Raw genomic sequence first — 23842 nt, 5'->3', positions numbered from 1 at the left:
TTTTGAGATCATTTTGTAATATGTATCTATGCGTACTTTATTATATATAATGTTTCGTTATGTATTTAAAAAGTATTTCTTCCATAAAACTAACTCGCTTAAACAGTTTTTAAAAATATATAGAGGTGACCAACAATATAAAAAATTCTTTTTATATTATTTTAATTAATTAAATTTTTGCGGAGCCTACAGCTATTTCAAGTAATGCCAAATATCCATCATCAGTGCTCTAGAATTATTTCCTTATTTAATTATTCATAAACACGTTTTTGAGACTGCAAGTACCAACTACCAGAATATGTATTTAAAAAAATTAAAATAATGTTATGAAATATTAATCATACATTATAATATAATATTGTTAAGTAGTTGACATTTACAACATCGAAAAAGACTAAACTTGGAAGTTTAAATGTCAAGCATTAAAATTAAATTATTGTATGACAATAATTTGAAGTTTTGGGTTTCAGATGAGTGATTCGGTTTGGAAAAATCCACGGAAAGTTAATGAATAAACAAAAGATGGATACCAAGTCTTTCAATTATTATAAAATCGAGTGACACAAACCTAATTAACAATTACATAAAACAATTCAAATATTTTTATATTGTTGGATTTTCACCATTCTATAAAAAATTCTGCAAAAAATTCTGTATATTGATTGAATATTATTTATATTCCAAAAAAAATGACAGTTTACTTGCATCCATCCTTTCATTGATATTTTTCAAAAACACCAAAAAAGTTGTGCCACATATCGTATGAGTGACACTGATTAAATATCAGTAAATATTAAAAGGGAAAGTTGTAAAAATGTTTCAGGCAATTTGTATCTTTTGTCAATAAAAAAAACAACAAAAATATCTTTAAAAAAAACAATTTGGACCCAACATTTTTCAAATAGTTTCACATTGCTAACATTTACAAAAAAAAACTGTCATATTAAAAACGATAGCAATTTTCTGTATATTATCCCTATATACAGTCATCTCCCTACCTACACAATATTCTAATACGCTATATTGTGTGCCTTGTGATTTATGTCAGTTTCATTTTAATTTTGACGTTATTGTAATTTTTTCACGCACACGCTTTATTGCTGCCAAACATTCTAGAGAGGTTCGGAACTTCAACTATGTAAAAAGTGACGCTCACTGATGCGTTGACGATAATGTTGCGTGCCATCATCAGAAATGGTGTATGAAAAGCCTCATTAAGTAGCGTTTTTGTGTTAAACTTTTGATAACACTTGACAATTTACGACTTCTTGTGTCATTTTCACTTAAAGTTTTGCCCTTGGTATGCGTTAATATATACCGTATAAAGGAGGCTGCACAAACTCTTACCTTTACGGTAATATTTTTATGAAAAAAAAATAATAATAATAAATTTGCTCAATCATTCATTATTTCGTTAATATAATTTTCTATATGGTCTGTATATAAACATACAGGGATTTTAAGGGATATAGCTAGCAAATATTTGAATAATTTAATATTTTTTATGGTTTTATTGAATCAAAGCTTTTAATATACATTTTTTTAATTGATTTGCTTATTAAAGAAATTAATTCTCAAAAATGCAAAACATTATTATTCGCTGTCCGATTCGAAAAGTATTTTGACTCCCCTAACAAAAATTATTATTACTCAACCTTATTTTGGTATTTTATTTAACCCTTAAGTTATTTAGCTTAACCCTTAAGTTATATTATTTAAGCAGTTAGAGAAAAAGCAAATCTAAATATTAAAATCAAAAAACTAGATCATTCATCCTTGAGCAGTTTAAAAGCAAATAAATTATATTTCAATTAAAAGTAAAAATAATTAATATCAAAGAGTATTTACTGAATATCCCAATTATCTCTTAAATGTATTTATTTTAATTGATTTAATATAATTTAATTTTTTTAATGGAATTTATATTTAAAATTACCAAAATTTATACCTTAAAAGCCTGTAAAATGTTTTAAGGTTATTTTATTTTTTTTAGTTTTTGCTTAAATTAATTTTTAAATGAAACTCATTATTTAAACTGCAAGTAATTTTATCACTCTTAAAAATTCCTTGACATTACTAAATTGAATATAAAAAAATAAAATGTAATAAATTTGTTAGGATTTTTTTTTCATTTTCGTGTCCTGCTAAAGTTTTCCCTTCTGTAATTAAATAAGAAAACGCAAAAAAAGTGCCTATTGACTTTTACGACTGTATTTTTCTACTTCCGTTAGAAATAATTCGAATTTCCTGATTGATTTTTGTAAGTAAATAAATTATTTTTGCCATGCCTCATTAATTTATCATTCAAATTTTATTTCAAGAATTTTTTTTTTCAATTAAAAAGCAAAAAAAAAATAAATTAATGAAGATACCAAAGTCAATCAAGAAATTAACACAGAAAAATATAAAAAGTTTAGATACTTTGAAATGAAAATTCACAATTTATTATTATTTTAAATCAATACTCCCAATATGAGCTTAAAATTTTTGTACCGAGATTCTATTTACTTAAACTATGTGCCATTCAACTAATAAGTTGTCATTAGAAAATCATCTCAGTTTTATATGACGTCTATAACTCAATCTTCAAATCAATATTACTACATGGCGTAGCCATTTGATGACTATTGCTCAAAATGAAGAGTAAGATTGTCAATTTAGATCTAATTCGAAGAGTGGCTTGTCTTCTAATTAAAAGATAAAAGATAAAGATAGAGTTGTCGTTAAACTCTTTTAAAAATCCTTTACACATTGCAAAATCTTCTCTAAATCAAATTAGACGCTTTCTGTTCTGCTGCGAAAGCAGCAATTCGAATTCACTGTATCAGAAAATGAAAATAGATTTTAAAATATCCTACCATACATTAACATTAACATGAGTAAACTAAATCTGCATTCTGAAGTAGTCCATAAGCCAACCAAATCTGACAAGACTGTTCAAATACTCAATAACGAAACAAAATGAGTAGCAAAATAATTCTTCCGACCTTTAGGACCTTGCAGCTTAAGTAACCTCCAATATTTACATAGACGCCTTCAAACCAGATAACAAGATTGGCTTTGCAATATACTCTGTGACGATCGCACTTAAATTGATATTCGTACAGAATACCAAATTATGTCATTATGTTTCAAGAGGTAGTTACAATACTTAAAGTTGCTGCTGCTATACTCTATTGGAAAGGCATAAGATTTTTTACTGATAGCTAAGTAACTATTAAAGCTTTACAGTATTTCAAATCAAGTCGTACTACTCTGTGTTATATATCTAAATGAGTTCGCAGATACAATAAGAACTCGTTTTTTAAATACCAGAATATAGTGACTACCACCGTGACTGTACAGCAGATCAGCTTGTACTCAAAGGCACAGTCTTGAACTATATCAGTTCTTTAGGTATTTACATACTAACCATTATCTGTAAATTAATAACAATCTTATTTCTTTTCAAAAATCAAAAATGATGCAAAAAAATGAGTCAACTTGCGGTAAGAATAAACAAATCTGGTTATATGTACACAATTCTAAAAATGGCAATATTAAATCCTTTGTTGTCGGTCATTACATCAAAGGCAAACATACAAAAACTTTTAGTTGCAACTGACAACCACTGCAGTCTCTACCAAGAAGTATAGAAAGACTTATCAAGCTTTTATCTAACATATGGTACAGATATGCAGCCCATGTCAAAAAACATGACTGCAATTCTTCCAAAATTTTTTGACTTTATAAAGACATAATTATTGATTATTGATTATTATTGAAGACCTCGAAGAATTATTAGAAACTGATATCGAAAGTCTCCTTAAAATCCTCAGAAGAAAAAATTGGTTGAAATGATACTAAAACCTTTCGATTCAAAAGAACATACATTAATAAAACGCTGAGGAACCAAAATCAGTATGAAAAAAAAAAAAATTAAAACAAGAACTATAGGATAACACACCTTAGGTGGTCTACGTGGAGTTTATGGTAGATTTCCCTAAACACCTAAACTGAATTTGAAATAGTTGTTGCTTACTAATATATTTATATTTTTATCTTATTTCATTAATATAGATTAAAACAATAATAGACTTATTGCATATTACAACAAAAGTTTCATTAAGAAACAATTCCATTTAAACTGTTTCATATTTCCCGTTAATGTTTATGAAACATTTTGAAACAATTCTGACAAAGATATCAACTGTTTAGACATATTTACACTTCCTTGGCATTTTGAATATCAACTAAAAATAGATTGTTGTACGTGTCTTACAGATTTTTATGGAAAATTTATATTTAATTTGTATAAATTCTAAGCTTCATTTGCAATATTTGTTTACAATTTATTGAAAATATTTTCTTTATTTATAAAAATACTATTAGTTTATTTAGTTTAAATATGCAAAGTCATTGATTGACACATAAGCAATAGAATTTTTAATAAAATATGTAGGTATACTTGATTAATGATGCAATAAAAATTAAATTACAAGCAAAATCATTCCTAAAAAATACTTCAATCTCACTGTTACTAGAACTCATTCCAAATCTCAAAGGGGAGAAAGCAGTTATTTAATTTATTTTTTAGATTTAAAATTTAATTTTATATGTAAACACTCAAAAGAATTTTTAGTATAAATAATAAGTTCTTCATCACTTAATAGGTGATAATTCTTTCCAACAGAACCTTTCAGGTTTGAGTCGGTTCCTCTTTGTCTCGCAACTTCCCCATCGACGCCGGCGTCCCTCAGGGCTCGGTTCTTGGACCTCTCCTTTTCAACCTGTTTTTAGCAGACATCCCGCTTCCGCGGACCCCTATTAAGCAAATCTGCTTCGCAGACGACTGCCTTGTCTTCATGCAATCGTCTAATCCTTACCGCGTCTCCAATGAGCCCACCTTAAATCTCTTTTTGACTACTATACCAGGTGGAAGATTAAACTCAATCCCTCTAAGATCTCTGCCATTGCCTTTACTGGCCAGCAGCGTGATCGTTCCAGAGGTTTTAGCACCTCTAATATTAAGCTCAGGCTTAATAATTCTCCAATTCAGCTTCTTCCCATGCTGAAATATCTTGGCATTGTTTTCTCATCCAAGCATAATTTTATACCACATGTTGACTATGCCATCCGTAACGCCCGGTTCCGGCATACTCAACTTAAAACTGCACTTCGAAGACATAACCAGCTTAACTGCAAAGTTAAGCTGCTCTGCTATAAGCAGCTTATTCGTCCTCTCCTCACTTACGCCTTCCCTATTTGGTCAGCCATCACTTCCGCTCAAATGGAAAGAATCCGCCTGTTTGAGCGGAAACTTCTTTTCGATTGCACTAACTACAAGCGCAAGCGCAATGGCAAGCACTTCTCCATATCAACTCTCTATAACAATGCCAAGATCACTCGCGTTGACGAGTATCTTCTGTCACTCACCCGTAGGTATCTCACCCGGCTCCATGACCTTCACCTCGACGTCTCTACTCCTCTCACTCTTTCAGAAGACCTTGTTCTAGCTTTGCAATATAAGCCCCCCAATACCTAACACACTACTTCGATGAAGTGGACCATAACCTCTCCACTATCCCCTTATATAACCGCGGCTTTCGTGACCCTAGTCACAAAGTATACTGTTGATTCAACCCCCGCTAGTTAGCCGTAACCCCTTCCCCTTCTATATCGTCCTTTCTACCTAATTCATGCCCTTGCTTTCTGATTTAGATGAGCCTAGTTCACTAGGTATTAAATCTATTTTCTGGAATGATTTAGTTGTATTTCTTCACAACCGCATAATCATTATGTATTGTTTTTAACAACTAATATAACACTAATATAAATAGTAGTTTTTACTTTCGGGTACAGAAGTCAAAAGATTGATCAATAGTTCATTTTGACAAAACAAAAATCGCTAGAATTGATCATTAGAACAGGTTTAGCGCTCCACGAAGACAATACGATACCACCCTATACAAATTTTGTAAGTCGCTAAAAGGTTTTACAGCTTAGATAAGATATACTGCTTTTTAAATAAAACCCACCATATTTTCAAAATGTAGTAACTTTTGAATATCATTTATTCCGATTCTTGCCAAATTTTTTAGACAGTTGAACCTTTGCTTCAAATGAGAATTTCAAAAATCATCTAAATAAGTTGTTTGTCAACAAAGAACAAAAATTGTATAAATGTAGAATTAAGCTAATTCCAAAAAGATGGCAAAAAGTATTGGACCAAACTATATGAGTTAATAATTGAAGAAAAAAACTTTACTTTTCAAACTACCTTATATTACTGAAGCAACAAATCTGAACGGAAAATCGCAAGGAAATGCAATTCTAATACCACGCAATCCTATTATTCTCATCATTTACATAGGTTATGAAGTCGACTTTACCGCTGTTTTAAAGCATAAAAAGTTCTTCAATAGCAATTTAAATTTATATGTTAAAAAGGTTTAAATAGTAAATCTATAATAAGTAAGTAAATAGTAATAGTAAATAGTATACGTAAATGTGTTTACAAATTATTCCACAAATATAGAATGTTGGCTTACGTTGCGTATGAGTAACGGCAAATAATATGAAGGAATTTGTTTACTTTAATATTGTTTAATTGTTTTATATTTATACAATAAATAATAAAAATATGTAAGAAATAAAATATGTATTTAAATAAGAAATTAATAATAAGAAATTATGTATAAAAAAGAAATTAAACTAAATTTAAATTTATTGTTCATAAAAATTTTATAAATTTTTACTTTCATTTATTTTCATTTCAAAAATAAGAGTGAAGCATTCTAAAAGATAAATTATTTCACAAAATAGCAACGTCATTTTGGGTAAGAAGTATTAAAACAAAGGACACAATAACATTTGCACTAAAACATTTGTGAAATAAAATAATAAACAGCGAAAGGGATGTTGTTAATGTTAATTGCTAATTAAAATGTTTTAAAATACATCTTACAAAATGTCTTTGCAAGCATAGATAGTGGTGCAAAAATTAATTAAAAGGATAAAAAATGAATTTCAATTTACGTTATGATAAAAATTCCTCTACTTCGTATAACTATGAACAGAAATTTAGCATGAATATTTAATTATATTGGTTATTTTTATATAAAAATAATATAAGAAAATAAAATATAATAATAATAAAATTTATACAAAAATAACTATAATTAATTAATTCAATTATTCCACAGCTAGTTTATAATTTCGTTCTAATATAACACAGTAAGTGAATTTGTTAATGAACTTTCACGACAAATTAACAAAACTCCAATTAACAAAATTACTAGTATGTAGTTTAAACATACAAGTCAAGTTCGGCTTAGGGTCAGTTGGTTAATGAACACTGACTCTAAGCTTCAAATTTGGCAGGGCAGGAATTTAATCCTTGGTATTTGCAGTCTTTAAAAATTATCTACGAATAATTAAATATAAGAAATAATTCCAAACCCACCGATGATTGATATTTGGCCATACTCGAAACAGCTGTATTGTTAGTCAAACAGGAGGGCAGGAATTTAATCCTTGGTATTTGCAGTCTTTAAAAATTATCTACGAATAATTAAATATAAGAAATAATTCTAAACCCACCGATGATTGATATTTGGCCATACTCGAAACAGCTGTATTGTTAGTCAAAAATTCAATTAATTGAAAATAAATAAAAAATTTTGTTGTTACAATTCACTACTGTTCGAAACCTCACTATTAAATACAATAGTTTCTATTAGGTGAAACAGTCACTACCATCATAGCTGACGTAGAATGAAATTTAATAAAATTAATATTAAAATTCAGTATTCAAAAAGAAGCTGTTATTATATTAGAAAATTTTTTTTTATTACACATTATTTATTACTTTATTTCTTTATTAGAACATTTTCAGAACATTTTTATTTAAATAGAGTTAACTAGTCTTTTTAAATATACTCAGAAGCCATAGAAAAAAATTGTAAATGATTTAATTTAATATTATATTTTAAAGTAAACATTATTTAAAATAAAATCTAAATTTTCTCATAACAAAGTTTATATGCTTTTTTCAAATCGTTAAGTGCTCTTAAGATAATTTATTGTGTGCACACTTTTGAGCCTTTGAAGACAATAAACCTCACTTAAAACTTTTGGCAATTTTTGGTATTTTCCGAAAATATCATATGAACAACATCAAGTTCTTTCCAATTTATGTTCAGTAATTTGTTGGTAAAACGTGGTAATAATCCCTTGCTCTTTACTCAACTAAAGTATTTGAAGTTCAAACCTACGAGTACTAACTTTCAAATAGTTTTCGTTGCTTAATTTAAGGTCTCTTGATGAAAACGTTAAAACTTACTATTTAACACTACAAAATGTTACATATTAAGTTTAGGGTTTCAAATTTTAGACAAATTATTTTAATTAATTAAACTTTTAATGGATTTTATCATCAACTTAGCAAAGACTTTGATTTGATATTCTCATCAACATGTGTAAGTTTTTAGATCGTAAAAATATTTTAATTTATTGCTGAACTGATTTTATTGCAAAATAAAAGGGAACATGTTTGAAAATTAAATGTTTGCTAATGATTTAAATGCTAAACATTGTTTACAGTATTCAAATTGTATTAAACTATAAAATTAAAATAATTTAAATACAATCAACTTAAATATTTAATACAATAAAACAATGTTAAAAATATTGTGTTATATACTTTGATTTAAATTCCATTAACTTAGATAAATGATTTCTTGCTCTAGGTTCAGGGTTTAAAACCTTTGGCGAAGCCTAGAATTCTATTTAGTTTCTTGCTCTAAGAGACAAAGAAAAAAAAGAGATACCCGTTTTCAATATTTACTGAAATACATGATGTCAAAGAAGACACTCCTTAAAATAACATCAAATAAAAGCCCATCAATATTAAATGCGATTTACCAGAATAACTGAACTTATGTCAATAAATTTTATTACATACGATTGCATTTAAAAATATAATTATTCAAAATCAATATACTATCTGTATATAGTCAAACAGATTCACTTTTCTCCTTTCGAAGCTTTACTCACAATATTTTATTTATCTATGTTTCTCTGTTCGCTGCAATCAATCCATCTCGGATGCACTTTAATGATTTTCCCAATGTCGCTACTATGGATGGGCGCTATGGCATTTTAAATTTTATAAAACGGATTCTCGTCCATTAGCAACTCAATCTCGACATTATATCAATTATATTATACATTATCAATATTATAATATTAATATTAATATTATAAATTATTCATTATCAATTATACATCGTATCGTCATTATATATATGACTATAGGTGCATATATCTAAACTAGCTGGTCCAAATATTTTTGACTTTACTTTCTTTACGAATATCCAGAACCAAATTATTACCTTGAGAGTCAAATTTTCACACCCATACTTAACTGTCGATCGTTCAAAGATTTTGTACGTAACTTTTGAACTTCAAGGAGTTTATGATACGCATAGGACTCTTTCAGTGCTGCATCTTCTTTCAATTCTATCAATAGATGGTATTACACCATCAATTTGTCAGAAAGAACATTCAGAGTAACACACAAAGAAGAACATTCAAACATCTTTACTATCAGAATTGGAGTTCCCTGGAACAGGCTGTAGGCCCTATTCCCCATCTGCTATATATAGCAGTTATGTTCACAACAAAAGAAACGTTTGTCATATCCTCATCTCAAACGGGTTTCTTAGAAGTACTGGCATCTGTATATACCCGAGAAGCACCTGTAAATAATCTTTAGGCGTCACTTAACTTCAACAGCCGTTGGACTACTGACTAGAATATAAAATTTAATGAGTCAAAATCTATATATGTTATATTGCACCATTCAAACAACAACATATTATTTATCTAAATAGAATACAAGTTCCCACAAATTCAATTCCTTGGTTTATATCTAGAAATTAGACTTAACTGAGAGCATCATGCCCAACAGAAATCTGAACAGATTGCGCATAAATTTTGTCAAATATATTATAGGTTAATTGAATAACATTCTCAAAAAAAGAGTTTGTCTGTCTTCAAACCAATTTGAATGTATGGTATATAGTTTTGGAGCTATCGGAAGCAATCATATCGAGACATCATATAGCGAAATCAAAACAAAATATATCATTAAGTAACAAATCAAGAAATCCAAACAAAGTGGATTAAAGATATTGTTCAAGATATCAAGATATCTGAAATGTAAAGCATAAAAAACGGTACTCAACCACAGAAATGTAATAGCATATCTTTTAAGGCTTAAAAACATACTTGATCATAGCATTGAACCAACATCAAGCCCCATGGTAAACCTCTTTTCAATATGAGATATACTTTAAGCACAGTTTTAGTGGATCACCAACACATACGTCCCATTGACTACGCCCATGACCCCATTCATTATATTTTAAAACAATTTTTAGTTTTCACTTACTCATATACTCCCCTAACAACACCTCTGTAATCTTATCACCTACATTTTCTAATCAAAATTAAGTAGCAGCGCTTTCTGAGCATTGTGATTATCTTTGTCGTCATTCAATTGAGTCTGAAATTGAAATTTTAAGACGTTATTTATTGTGCTTTGCCTCTGAAAGCACATAATAACAGGAATGATTTTTACTGCAATGACGTCAGATAGTAAAAAAGTTAGCAAAAAAACACAACAAATTGAAATTAATTTGAAAAATTATCAGTTTAAAACATAGTACTATGATCTCTTAAGGTTTTGATAAGTTACCGAGGAATACAAGACTTTTTTTCGTTATATATATAATAAAGAAAATTATAAATTTGAGAATTTTTGTGACTTTTAATTGAAGTGAATAGATCAATTAGCTGAAAAGCATACACAGTGTAATATTAAAAAAAAAACTATATATAGAAAAATAACAGCAAAAATTAATTTTAAATTGTTCGTTTAATAAAGTGATACTTTAGAAAATAAAAAACAATTAAAATAATAACTCTAAAATTCGTTAATAAAGAACATTTTTATAAATTTTATAAAAAATATATTAATTAAATTAACAAAATGTCGCTACTATGGATGGGTGCTTTCAAAATATCAATGATAATCGGAGTAACTTATGTGGTTATTACCAGGTAAAAAGCAAACAAAAAATTGTGAAAAATAAAACCTATATAGTACCATTACAAAGAACATCATTTAATAGAAAAGTTCCCACCGCTAATCGGTTAATTATTCCATAACATTAGAGTAGAGGAAATGAAAGGGAAATCACAGCGTTCTTTTCATTGTATAAAGGCTGTGAGAATTATATTATGGGTCCTTTTTATCGCATCATCATCCATAACTATATAATTCATGTAGGACTTAAGGATGTTTTACAACATTCCTCCATACTTCTCCATTTTTGGCTTTTATCTTCCAGTTGACCATTCATATCTCTCAGATCTTGTCGAACACTATCACTCTATCTCTTTCTTGATCTTCCTTTTCCTCTCGCTATTCTAACTTTATATCGCGTAGATAAATATCATTATTTTTATAAGAAAAATTAGTAATTTAAGCACAGCATTGCAATAGTGCTAACATATATTTTAGACAAGCTTAAAAAAAAATCATTTGAGGAGTTGTCATGTTATCCATCTTTCCAAAATGTTTCCATACTTCTCTTAATTTGACTATATTTAGTACTAATTAAGAAAAATATTTCTAGATATTTACTAAGATATTTTTTTTTCTTTTATCATTACAGGAACTCTTACAGTCGAAGAAGTGTACAAAGATCGCGACCAATTCGCAGCCTTAGTACGCGAAGTAGCAGCTCCTGATGTTGGTCGTATGGGCATCGAGATACTGTCCTTTACCATCAAGGACGTCTACGATCACGTTCAATATTTGGCCTCACTTGGCAAAACACAAACCGCGATTGTTAAACGCGATGCGGACGCCGGCGTTGCCGAAGCCAATCGTGATGCAGGCATACGCGAGGCAGAATGTGAAAAGAGTGCCATGGATGTTAAATATTCTACAGATACAAAAATTGAAGATAACACGCGTATGTTCAAATTGCAAAAGGCCAATTTCGATCAGGAAATCAATACAGCCAAGGCAGAGGCACAATTGGCGTACGAACTGCAAGCAGCGAAAATTCGCCAGAGAATACGTAACGAAGAAATACAAATCGAAGTGGTTGAACGACGTAAACAAATCGAAATCGAATCTCAAGAAGTACAACGTAAAGACCGTGAATTGATGGCAACTATCAAATTGCCAGCAGAAGCAGAATCTTTTCGTGTACAAACCATTGCGCAGGGCAAACAGTAAGTCAAAATTTTAAACATTTTTATTAAACCAATTTAAATGAATTTATTAGAAAAAAGATTTTTTTAAAAGAAAAAACAAAAAAAAATTTAAAAAACCCTGCTGCCTTAATTCTTTAAAATGTACCCTTAAAATTATCACTATTTCGACATACTTGTATATATTATAAAACTGATAGGTCATATTCTGCAAATCTTCATTTTTTTAGTTTTACCAGATCCTTTTGACAGTCCTAGTATAACATATAATATACCAATTAATTTAAATGTACTGAATAAATTTTAAAAAAGCTATACGAATAAAACATATACGGCCACTACTTATTTATAGACTACCAACAACATCGAACTAAAATTGAATATACTCTTTTGAATAGTAGTATACCACACGACCTGATTATACTAGTTAAAATGACACTAAGGAAATTAACGATCATGGCCACTGTGCAAGACGAGTTTACAAAACTATCAATGCCTTGTCTTTTCTAATGGCTACTAGTTAAAGTTATGTTAAGAATATAACGAGTTATGGTCATTAAACAAGACAAGATAAAATGACAAACAACAAAACAAACAACAATAGGAGTTTTTTCTAATTATTAATCATTTACAATATTCAGTCCCGATAGGGTAACTTATATTTAGATATAGACTTACAACACCGCGTTATCCAATCTCAGAATGGTTACAGGCTCCTCGGGGAGGTATCCAGATGTTAGGTCAATTATTGCTAAGTCTAATGAAGTGATAAACAATAATCTAGTCAAGACGCAAAAAGGGGTTTTGAAGAAACTTTGCAGTCAATAGAGAGTAAAAGTGCTCAGGTGCACTGACTCAACTAGCCTCAACATAATATAGAACCTCAAAAAGTTCACTACTGAAGTTTCACTTGTGTGTGTGGAAATAAAAGTATTCAAAACAAACTACATATGTTAATACTAATGACCAGATCTATTAATAACAACTTTGCGCTATTTAAGAATGTTTAATAACAAACTAAATGAAAAAAGACCAGTTACTGGAATATGAGCAAAAAAACAGTCCGAAAAATAATTAGACCAGTGCTATTAAACGATATCTCTTAGCGAATCTGATACAACAAGTCCAACATATAACAGAGAGGCAAAATAGAATAAAATGACATCGTTTAAATGCCATTTCAAAGTAAAAAGCAAAACAAACGCATGACAGTAATTGTCCAGAGAGTTAGAGATAAGGAAAGGACACGATGATCGATATCATCGACTATAACATAGTAGAGGATTTTAAAGCAATGAGTATCACTGTTTGGAGAGGAAGATACAATACTAACAAGGAACAAGATAAAATATACTTTTTCTAAGAAAGAAGAATACTTTGCTTTTTTCTTAACAATCATCAGATTTTGTATATCAACTTTATTTGACAACTTATTTATAAATAATTATTAACATCCCTGACACTTTTCTCATATATAAAGTAGTTTGCTTATCCTGATTTAACTTAAAAATATATTTAAAATACATTTTTTTGTCTGTTATAGATGTCAAACAATTGAAACTGCTCGTGCTGAAGCTGAGAAAATACGTAAAATTGGTGCAGCTGAGGCCCACGCCATTGAGTTGGTTGGTAAAGCTGAAGCTGAGCGTATGCGTATGAAAGCCCATGTTTATAAACAATATGGAGATGCTGCCATTATGAATATTGTTCTAGAATCATTACCAAAGGTAAGTTTTTGTTTATGGTATATATTTAGAAGTCATTCAATTTTTATATAACATTTTATGTATAATACCGCTAAGATACAAATTGGCATGTCACAAGTTAAGATGAAAGTAAACTTGGCTTTTATATATTCTTCTTCTATATATTCTAATTACGTGTACTCTTAAGGTAGAGAAAATTTTAAAAGCCTAATACTAGAATTACAGAAATATTTAAAAAGATTGCTGTGACATTTAAAGTGGTATCATCATTGTTGACTAAAATATAAGCCAATGAGAATACATGCAATTAGGGCATTATATGGAAGTAAATAGTAAAAAGTTAGCGATCTTACTAAGTAGCCCAGCGAAGGTATCAGTTTTATCTTGAGATTATTTATATTTTACTGACGGTTATAATATTTTGATCATGATTGAATATTTCCTTCAATGACTCTTTCCGCAGGTATGGGAAAAATGAAAAAATGTTCTTGACATCTGTTTCGTCATTGTTCAACGCATGAGCAATGTTGATTAAACATTTTAGAAAATTATTTACTATAGTATCTTTGACAATTGCAAAGACTCGCCCTTGAAAAACATCTTAGGTTTCATTAAATATTCGAAATATTTTAAAAGACTTCAAGATTTATATAGTTATTTAATGGACCTTAAGGATCAATAGGATGACCGTGATAAAATAACCAAAGCTTTATGTGAATTAATCCAAACACCATAAATTGTTGAACAACGCATAAATCTATGTTCTTTTATGAAATTAGTTTAGAATTCCACTTGTTGTACGACTGGGAAAGCTTCTATTTCTAGTTTTCCTTATTATTCATTTAATTATCAATTGAGTACATAATTGTTTACAATTATTTTTGCATTATATTTCTACCTACTTATTATCTTCTTCAAAATATTGCTTATTTTTGTGACCAAAAATTGATGTATTAATTATAAAACGATCCAATTAGCCGATTTTATATCTTTCTATAAAACATATTTATACCTATCTGGTATAAAAAAAAACTATTTTCTTTAGTACTACTTTATTCTATATTAGATAAAAATGTTGACAAATTTTTCTTATCTCAATTATGGTCTTTTTTTATTTTGTCTATAGATTGCTGCTGAAGTAGCTGCACCATTAGCTAAAACGGAAGAAATCGTGCTTATTGGAGGCAACGATAATGTTACCAATGACGTCACACGTCTGGTAGCACAATTGCCACCTTCAATAAATGCATTAACTGGTGTTGATTTATCGAAGGTGCTAGCCAAAATACCCGGAGCCAAAGCGTGAGATTTACCAATAAATGCATATTTACAGAAAGGCAACGTGACAATGGCAAATTGACATAACAACCACAGAATGGACAATGGAAATTAATGGAAAATGTAAACAAAATATTCAGTAGAAAACAAAATCGTAAAATCAAAAATAAAATAAAAGAATAAAAGAACCTTATCAAAAGAAAAATGAAAGAAGGGAAGTAAGCAAAATAAATACTTAAAAAGAGCAGGTAACAGAAATGCGTTTTGTTTTTAAATGACAAAGCAAGAACTTAAAAATCAAGTCAAGAACAACGACAGAAATTGCAAAAAAAAAAAAACAATAAATAAAAAAAAACACAAATTAAGTAAAACAAAGAATGTAGTTCTTTAATATATAAAAATTTATAAATAATTGAAAAAAAAACACACTTAACTTTATGAGACAACTCTTCCATAAAGCACGGTCAAATGTATGTAAAGCAACAAATTATACAAGAAGAAAAGTAGAAAATGATTTATTATTGAATTTAGAGAAGAAAAAAAAATAAAAAGAAAAACTAAATAGTAATTACTAAACACAGCCACCCATAAAAGATACTAACTTTTCAAAATTTTTATTTTTAATAAAATCTAAAAAAAAAAAAAACTAGTTTAAAAAGCAGTTGAGAAGGTATGTACACCCACACCCACACCCACGACGTACTGTTCTCGAAAATTTTGTGTCATTTCTTCGCATTTTAGTTAGACTTATATTGATATGATCGAATTTTTAAATAATTAAAATATTTATACTGCCAAAATGTTACGAAACTAGCCAATTGTCATAATATTCAATAATTTATAATAAATATTTTAGATGTTAAGTAAAACAATCCCTAAATAGTCTGAAAATACGTAATGACGTGATTACTTAGTCAAAATAATTTGACATCTTTAAATGAAGTACATATAATACTCATGTATAATATTTGTTATAAAGGTGCTAGTAAAACAAACACTTAGTGCAATTTTTTACTTCATTTTATAATATTGTAAATGTTAAATAATAATGTTATTATGAGACAAAACATTCTTGTAGTTTCATATCGATCAAAATCATATAACAACTAAAAGCTACGACTGATGTTGCTTGATCTCGATAATATCGATTAATACTAATTAATATCGTTTAACATCAATTAATATCGATTAACATAAAATGATATATATTTAACATCGATTAACATAAAATGATATATATTTAACATCGATTAACATAAAATGATATCGATTACCATCAGTTAATATCGATTAAAATCGATTACTAGCAGTTATCGATAGCTATTATTATCGGTTAATGTCGACCAATATAGAATAATTTTGATTAATATCGCTTAACACCGATTAAAAATAACTCAATTCAACTTAGAATATTTTTTATGTAAACTAATGACACAAAATTTTCGTGACGTGATTTAAATAGTTTATTTTACTTTCGTAATATATTTATACTTTCTCATCGCTGGGGTTTATTCTTGAGACCTTTTTGAGTTTACGTGAAATATTTTTAATATCGATAGAAATATTCAATTCAAAAATACAATCATGCTTCTTTGTTTCATATTATAGCACAACTAATATCACCAATAGATATATTTGTGATTTATCTGTCAAATTAATATCGATTAATACCATCGACTAATATTATAAATGACTAACATTAACATCAATATTTCTTTAATAAATTCCAAATGGAATTATCTATAAAAGTAATCGAATCGTACAGTTTTTCTAATGCGACCTTTTAATATCCACGTTGCTATTTTTTAAAGAGGTACTGAACTTTTCGGAATATTACATTTGTTATAAAACCTGTATAGTTTTAAATTTTTAGAATAATATTTTTTATTACTTTTTGAAGTTTAGTCGATTTATTATATTTTATCGCTTATTAATCGATTATATCATATTATATATTATTATATATATGATATGATATTATAAAAATTAATTTCATTTAAAAAACATTGTCGATTATTGTGTTATTGTGTAATTACATTAGAATTGTTGTTAATCATATAGGCTGCTTTAAGTGGACGTAAATACTTTCATCTATACATAAATTAAAGTATATATTTTTATAAAAATTTCAACAAAAACAAAATTTTTCAAAACGCATTTTGTGGCCTTTTTTATACTTAAAAAAAATTTAAAAACTATATTGCATAAAAATATTAAATTCAATTTTAAAATATCATTTGATATTGCGAAGTTAATTATTATGTTAGAATAAAACTGCATATTAAAAGCTTTTAGTACAATATTGCATTTAATTTGGAACGATTTTCATTGTATATTTAATAAATATTTTATTTGAATAATATATAACAAAGTTACTTGGTTGGAACTACAAAAATATTTGCTAAACAATTACAATCACAAAAAAAAATAATATAAAATGAAATTCTCGAACAAGTTTCGATTTGTAATCAAAATCTTTCTAGATGTCGTTTACATATAATTAAATAAAAATAAAACTGTAAAAATTTTTATGAAATCAATAAAAACAATCGATTTATTATCGATAAAATTTTGGATATTAAAAATTTATTTAACAAGAAAAAAATAAAGTTTTGAAGTATATTTTAATATTGACTTTAGATGCACGAATTTTTAGTGAATATCATTCTTCGATAACTTTTATCGATAACTTTTCAAGCGATACTTTTGTTGCTTATATAAAAATAATTTATAAAAAATCAGCGATTATTAAATAGCTCTATTGCCTCTATAACTACTAAAGCTAGTAACAGGTCTTTAATTAAATGTATACAGAGTTCTGTTAAACAACTTTACTGTCACATAAGCTTTTTTTACATTGTTAATAATATTTTTTATATATTATAATCGTCAGACGATTGATAGTAAAACGTACTCGGAAATTTATATGAATCTCAACAAAACCATTTTACACTTCTTTTACGCTTTTAATTTCGTTCTATTGTACTATATCTTTTAATCTGCAAAATTATTTAGTATGGCATTTGGAATTTGTATCTGTACTGTACAGCTCCTAGTATAGTTATATGCTTTTAGTTTTTTTAAATATTTTAAAATTTATATATACTATATATATATATATATAAGCCAAACAAGATATTTAATGCATAGATATTTTACGTAGACTTTTAATTGTTCTATAGTTCAAAAAAGGTACAGAAATGAATTTTTGTCACACTATATGTTTTTTGAATCTTTAATATTTATACGTCCATAGTTTTATTTAATTTCTGAAAACTAGAGTAAATATTTAACATTTACACGTCCACAGTTTTATTTAATTAATGAAACTAGAGTATATTTTTCTTTTACTATTTCTATAATTTTTAGTTTCTTATTTGATAAATATATATATATATACTAAAAGAAATATAAAACGAATGTTTTGAATATATAAGCATTTCTGTACTAATTTTAAACTTTTAAAAATTGTTTATCAAATTTTAACAAAATAATATTAATCAAATAATATTATTATTTATACTGACACCATAACCAAGTACCCCTCTTAAACTTACCCGAATGCTCTGCTCTATTTCTCGAACAAATAACAAATGCCATAAAAATTTAATACTAACTCTATAAACTGTCCATTGTGGTAATATTTTAATTTATGTATCTGCAATATAAAAAGAAAATATATATAAATTTCTAAATAAATATAACTAAAAACTTATAACGAACAAGAATGCGCATTTATTTTTAAATAAACAAACCAAATTTATAAGAAAATAAAGTTTTTCAAAATAATTTTCTATATAAAAAAATAACAACCAGAAGATTATGTTTTCTATTAAAATATTTACTTCACTTGAGTAAAAAAAATTTAGTTAAATTAATAAATTTTTAAAGGAAATTTAAGTAAATTTATTAAAATAATTATATTATTCTGTTTTTAATTTCATATAAATTTTATATATTTTGCAAACTATTTTATATTATATTATGTGTTTTATTATATATGCTTAATGTGTTTTCTATAATTATAATCTATATCACTAAATCAATTCATGCATATATGTTATAAATATTTAAAAAATTTTGCTTTACACAAATATATGTAAAAAAATTATATATATATATTTCTATATTACAATTAGTTTTTATATAGCGGAAATCATTTAATTTTTTTACTTACAAAATACAAACAATAAAGCAACATTTTTCAAAGAAGTTTATAAGAAATTGTAATAAATATAATATTCAATTTAAATATTATGACAAAAAACAAATATATAACTTTGTATGTAATTTTTCAAAAATATTTTGTATAACCTTAATTAAATTATATATATATATATTAAAATGTGAACAAATTGTAATAAAAATAAAAACTAATTTTGTGTATTGTCAACTATGAACAACTCTGTTTTTTTTTCAAATGTTTGTAATATAACGTATGAGATTGACCGCTCCTATAAAAAATAAGATTGCCATGTGTAAAAACAATAACGGTATACAGGGTCTGGTGCAAGCCACTAGAAGAGGCTTGGTTAGTCTTGCTCTGGATTAGGGCTTCTCTTACATATATAAGACTAGCTCGTATGGTGCTTAAAGCGTTATAAGTTATGCGGAACTCACCATTTATTAGAAGTCTATGGTTTATAGACAAAAGTAGTACTAGATTGTTGTAGTGGTAACCTGAGACCTAAAAGCAGATAACATGAAAGAATTTACAAGACATATACATTGCCTAGAATGTATATGGGTGATTATAAATACCACCAAAGCTATTTTACAGTAGTAGATTATTTTAGAAACTTCGCTTGAAATCAGAGAGGATCTCTTTAGTATATTATTATTATTATGGATAGGTTGGCTGCGCATGGATTGCGACCTGTAAGATCTTTTGTACAGACTCTTTAGTATAAAATGTAGACATCAAATAAATGCTTTGTGTGATAGGTAGGACGAGAATTCACGATTCTAATTTGGGTAGCTTCAATTCCTGATACTTGCAGTGCAAATATTATATATAGAATTTTATATATTTCCAAATACAACTGATGATAAGTTGTGAGCAATAATTAAAAGAGCTTTTGGATCAGCCCAAAAATGTACTTAATTAAAAATAAATACTTGTGGATAAAAACTTCTTCACTATAATGTCATATATGTATACAACTTTTACAATTATATTCAATATTATATTCTATTTTATAAAAAATCTTAGTATCAAAATATTAATATTATTAGGACATAATAATAGGACATTAAATTGGGATTTAAATTAATTTATCTCACACCATGATTTTTTAAAATCACATTTTAAACGTACTCTTTTTGAATAAATAGCTAGTTAAAAAGAATAACATCGTTTGTTCTCTCGATTTATAAAAACCTAATCTTTAAGTACAAATGTGAACCACGAATTTGATAAACATAACCGAAACTACGGATAATATGAATCTAGCGGATTAATTTTGGCCTAAAAATATGTTAAAGTTCTCTTCGTAAACGTTTTATTTATTTAATTGTAATGAGAGAGATAGCTATGAATATTCTATGTTGAACCGAGTCTAGGTAAAGAAATCTTCCCACCTCAACGAGATAGAACCACAAATCAATAACGATATAAATTTATATTAAATACATATAGGCAATATATCTTATATAGCGACTTATATATATTTATATATATTTTTTCGCACGAGTTTTATTTTTCTACACCTTTCGAAAAACAATTGACTATTCTACATTATGAATTCATTCTATGTAATAAGTTATGAATTTATTCTATATAATGAATTATGAATTCATTCTATATAATGAATTATGAATTCATTCTATATAATGAATTATGAATTCATTCTATATAGTTGAATTCATTCTATATAGTGAATTATGAATTCATTCCATATAATGAATTATGAATTCATTCTATATAATGAATTATGAATTCATTCTATATAATGAATTATGAATTCATTCTATATAATAAATTACGAAATCATTCTATATAATCAATTATTCAATCTATTTAATGAATTGTTGATTCATTCTACATAATAAATTATGCATTCATTCTACATAATATATTATGGATTCATTTTACATAATGAATTATGAATTCATTCTATGTAATATGTTATGAATTTATTCTATATAATGAATTATGAATTCATTCTATATAATGAATTATGAATTCATTCTATATAATGAATTATGAATTCATTCTATATAATAAATTACGAAATCATTCTATATAATCAATTATTCAATCTATTTAATGAATTGTTGATTCATTCTACATAATAAATTATGCATTCATTCTACATAATATATTATGGATTCATTTTACATAATGAATTATGAATTCATTCTATGTAATATGTTATGAATTTATTCTATATAATGAATTATGAATTCATTCTATATAATGAATTATGAATTCATTCTATATAATGAATTATGAATTCATTCTATATAATGAATTATGAATTCATTCTATATAATGAATTACGAAATCATTCTATATAATTAATTATTCAATCTATTTAATGAATTGTTGATTCATTCTGCATAATATATTACAGAATGAATTATGGATATTATAAATTTATTCTATATAATGAATTATGAATTTATTCTATATAATGAATTATGAATTCATTCTATATAATGAATTATGAATTCATTCTATATAATGAATTATGAATTCATTCTATATAATGAATTACGAAATCATTCTATATAATCAATTCTTCATTCTTTTTAATGAATTGTTGATTCATTCTACATAATAAATTATGCATTTATTCTACATAATATATTATGGATTCATTTTACATAATGAATTATGAATTCATTCTATGTAAAGAGTTATGAATTTATTCTAAATAATGAATTATAAATTTATTTTATATAATGAATTATGAATTCACTCTATATAATGAATTATGAATCCATTCTATATAATAAATTACGAAATCATTCTATATAATGAATTATGAATTCATTCTATATAATGAATTACGAAATCATTCTATATAATCAATTCTTTATTCTATTTAATGAATTGTTGATTCATTCTACATAATAAATTATGCATTCATTCTACATAATATATTATGGATTCATTTTACATAATAAATTATGAATTCATTCTATGTAAAGAGTTATGAATTTATTTTAAATAATGAATTATAAATTTATTCTATATAATGAATTATGAATTCACTCTATATAATGAATTATGAATCCATTCTATATAATGAATTACGAAATCATTCTATATAATAATGAATTATTCATTTTATTTAATAAATTGTGGATTCATTCTACATAATAAATTATGCATTCATTCTACATAATATAATATGTATTCATTTTATAAAATAAATTATGAGTTCATTCTACATAATGAATTATGAATTCATTTTACATGAATTATGGAGTCATTCTACATAATGAATTATGGATTCATTCTAAATAATGATTATGGATTCATTTTATATAATGAATTATGGATTAAGACAAGACTTTGTTGTTAGTTAAATTGAACATTTCTTAAATTGAGTATTCGTATTTTAGACGTCAACTGTTATTCCAAATAATTCTAATTTATTGTTAATAACCTACTTACCAAGAAATTGGAAATTGTCATATTAAATACTTCCTCATTAGTTTCACTTGTAATATATTGTTATTTTAACGGATATATTTTAATTTCTTTTATTTTTACTGTTTTAATTTATTTTTTTAAATATACTATAGTTTCTTGTCAACCACAATTCATTATAATTAGTGATATCACATATTAAATTGAAATTTCGATAAAGTGAGTTCTTTCGTTTGCAAAGTAACTTAATATCATCACTTGCTGGAATTTCGGATCACCCATAAGTCTCGATCTTGATAGGTGTTCTGAAAAAGAAAAAGATACATAGTTAAATAGAGACTCAATGTAAATTCTAAGAATATGATACCTGTTATACCATATTACTTTTTGTGTATTTTTGACATTTTAAGCTTTTTCACGACAACGACTATGACTAGTTTTTTGATTGAAGTGATCCATATAGCAATATACTAAATTTATTTACCTTTTTAAGTAAAAAAAGCAATACTTTAATTTTTCTCTTTTTGAATTATTTTATTTTTAAATTATTAAATTAATAAACATAAAATTAATAATTGTATGCAAATTTTTTGAATTTTTGTTTTTTTTTTTTATTTCTTTATATAAAAGATGTATTAATTAAACATTATATTTTAAATTTTATATGCTGTTGTAATATATTTTCAACTTTACGTTTGGTTTGTGTACAAAATTTATATTGTTTTTTTATATAGATTCATTAATTTTATAAGTGTACTTCATATTTTATATTAAAGATTTGTTTTTAATTATACATATTTATGCTTAAAAAGCATAAATATTTAGAAGTAATTTAAGGGTAAACACAATTTTAACAAAAATAAAAATACTCTTTATTAATTTAAAATTAAAAATAATTTTTTAAAAAACTTCATAACGCCAATTTAAACAATAAAAATACACGTGTATCTAAAAAGTTAGTGCCTTTGTTTAATTACAGAATAAATAA

General features: G+C 26.3%; 1 protein-coding gene and 1 long non-coding RNA gene across 3 annotated transcripts; one reads left to right on the top strand and one right to left on the bottom strand.

The window, feature by feature from the left end:
- Positions 1–11017: 11017 nt before the first annotated feature.
- LOC119669981 (flotillin-2) lies at positions 11018–15789 on the top strand. 2 transcript variants are annotated; one of them, XM_038080056.1, is made up of 5 exons: positions 11018–11106; positions 11518–11534; positions 11724–12291; positions 13814–13997; positions 15103–15789. In XM_038080056.1, the coding sequence occupies exons 1-5, from the start codon at positions 11036–11038 to the stop codon at positions 15280–15282; spliced, it is 1020 nt and encodes a 339-aa protein (XP_037935984.1). In that variant the 5' UTR covers positions 11018–11035; the 3' UTR covers positions 15283–15789. The 2 variants fall into 2 exon arrangements, with proteins under 2 accessions (XP_037935984.1, XP_037935983.1); XM_038080055.1 differs by lacking the exon at positions 11518–11534 and having other exon boundaries at positions 11019–11106.
- A 2975-nt stretch (positions 15790–18764) lies between these two features.
- On the bottom strand, positions 18765–22984 carry LOC119669996. Its single transcript, XR_005251664.1, has 2 exons — positions 22879–22984; positions 18765–18912 (listed from the first exon to the last, which is right to left on the bottom strand). It is a non-coding gene; the product is annotated as an uncharacterized LOC119669996 (long non-coding RNA).
- Positions 22985–23842: the final 858 nt, after the last annotated feature.

This window comes from Teleopsis dalmanni, chromosome 1 (genome assembly GCF_002237135.1).
Source record: "Teleopsis dalmanni isolate 2A chromosome 1, ASM223713v2, whole genome shotgun sequence".
NCBI classification, from domain to species: Eukaryota; Metazoa; Arthropoda; class Insecta; order Diptera; family Diopsidae; genus Teleopsis; species Teleopsis dalmanni.
This window is presented reverse-complemented; position numbering and strand designations above follow the sequence as displayed.

What these genes read in the sequence shown, in the direction of transcription:
- LOC119669981 (XM_038080056.1), top strand. Translation starts at nt 11,036, where the DNA reads ATGTCGCTACTATGGATGGGTGCTTTCAAAATATCAATGATAATCGGA. An exon ending in ACCATTGCGCAGGGCAAACA is followed by an intron (nt 12,292 to 13,813) that starts GTAAGTCAAAAT and finishes TGTCTGTTATAG; the next exon opens with ATGTCAAACAATTGAAACTG. An exon ending in TTCTAGAATCATTACCAAAG is followed by an intron (nt 13,998 to 15,102) that starts GTAAGTTTTTGT and finishes TTTTGTCTATAG; the next exon opens with ATTGCTGCTGAAGTAGCTGC.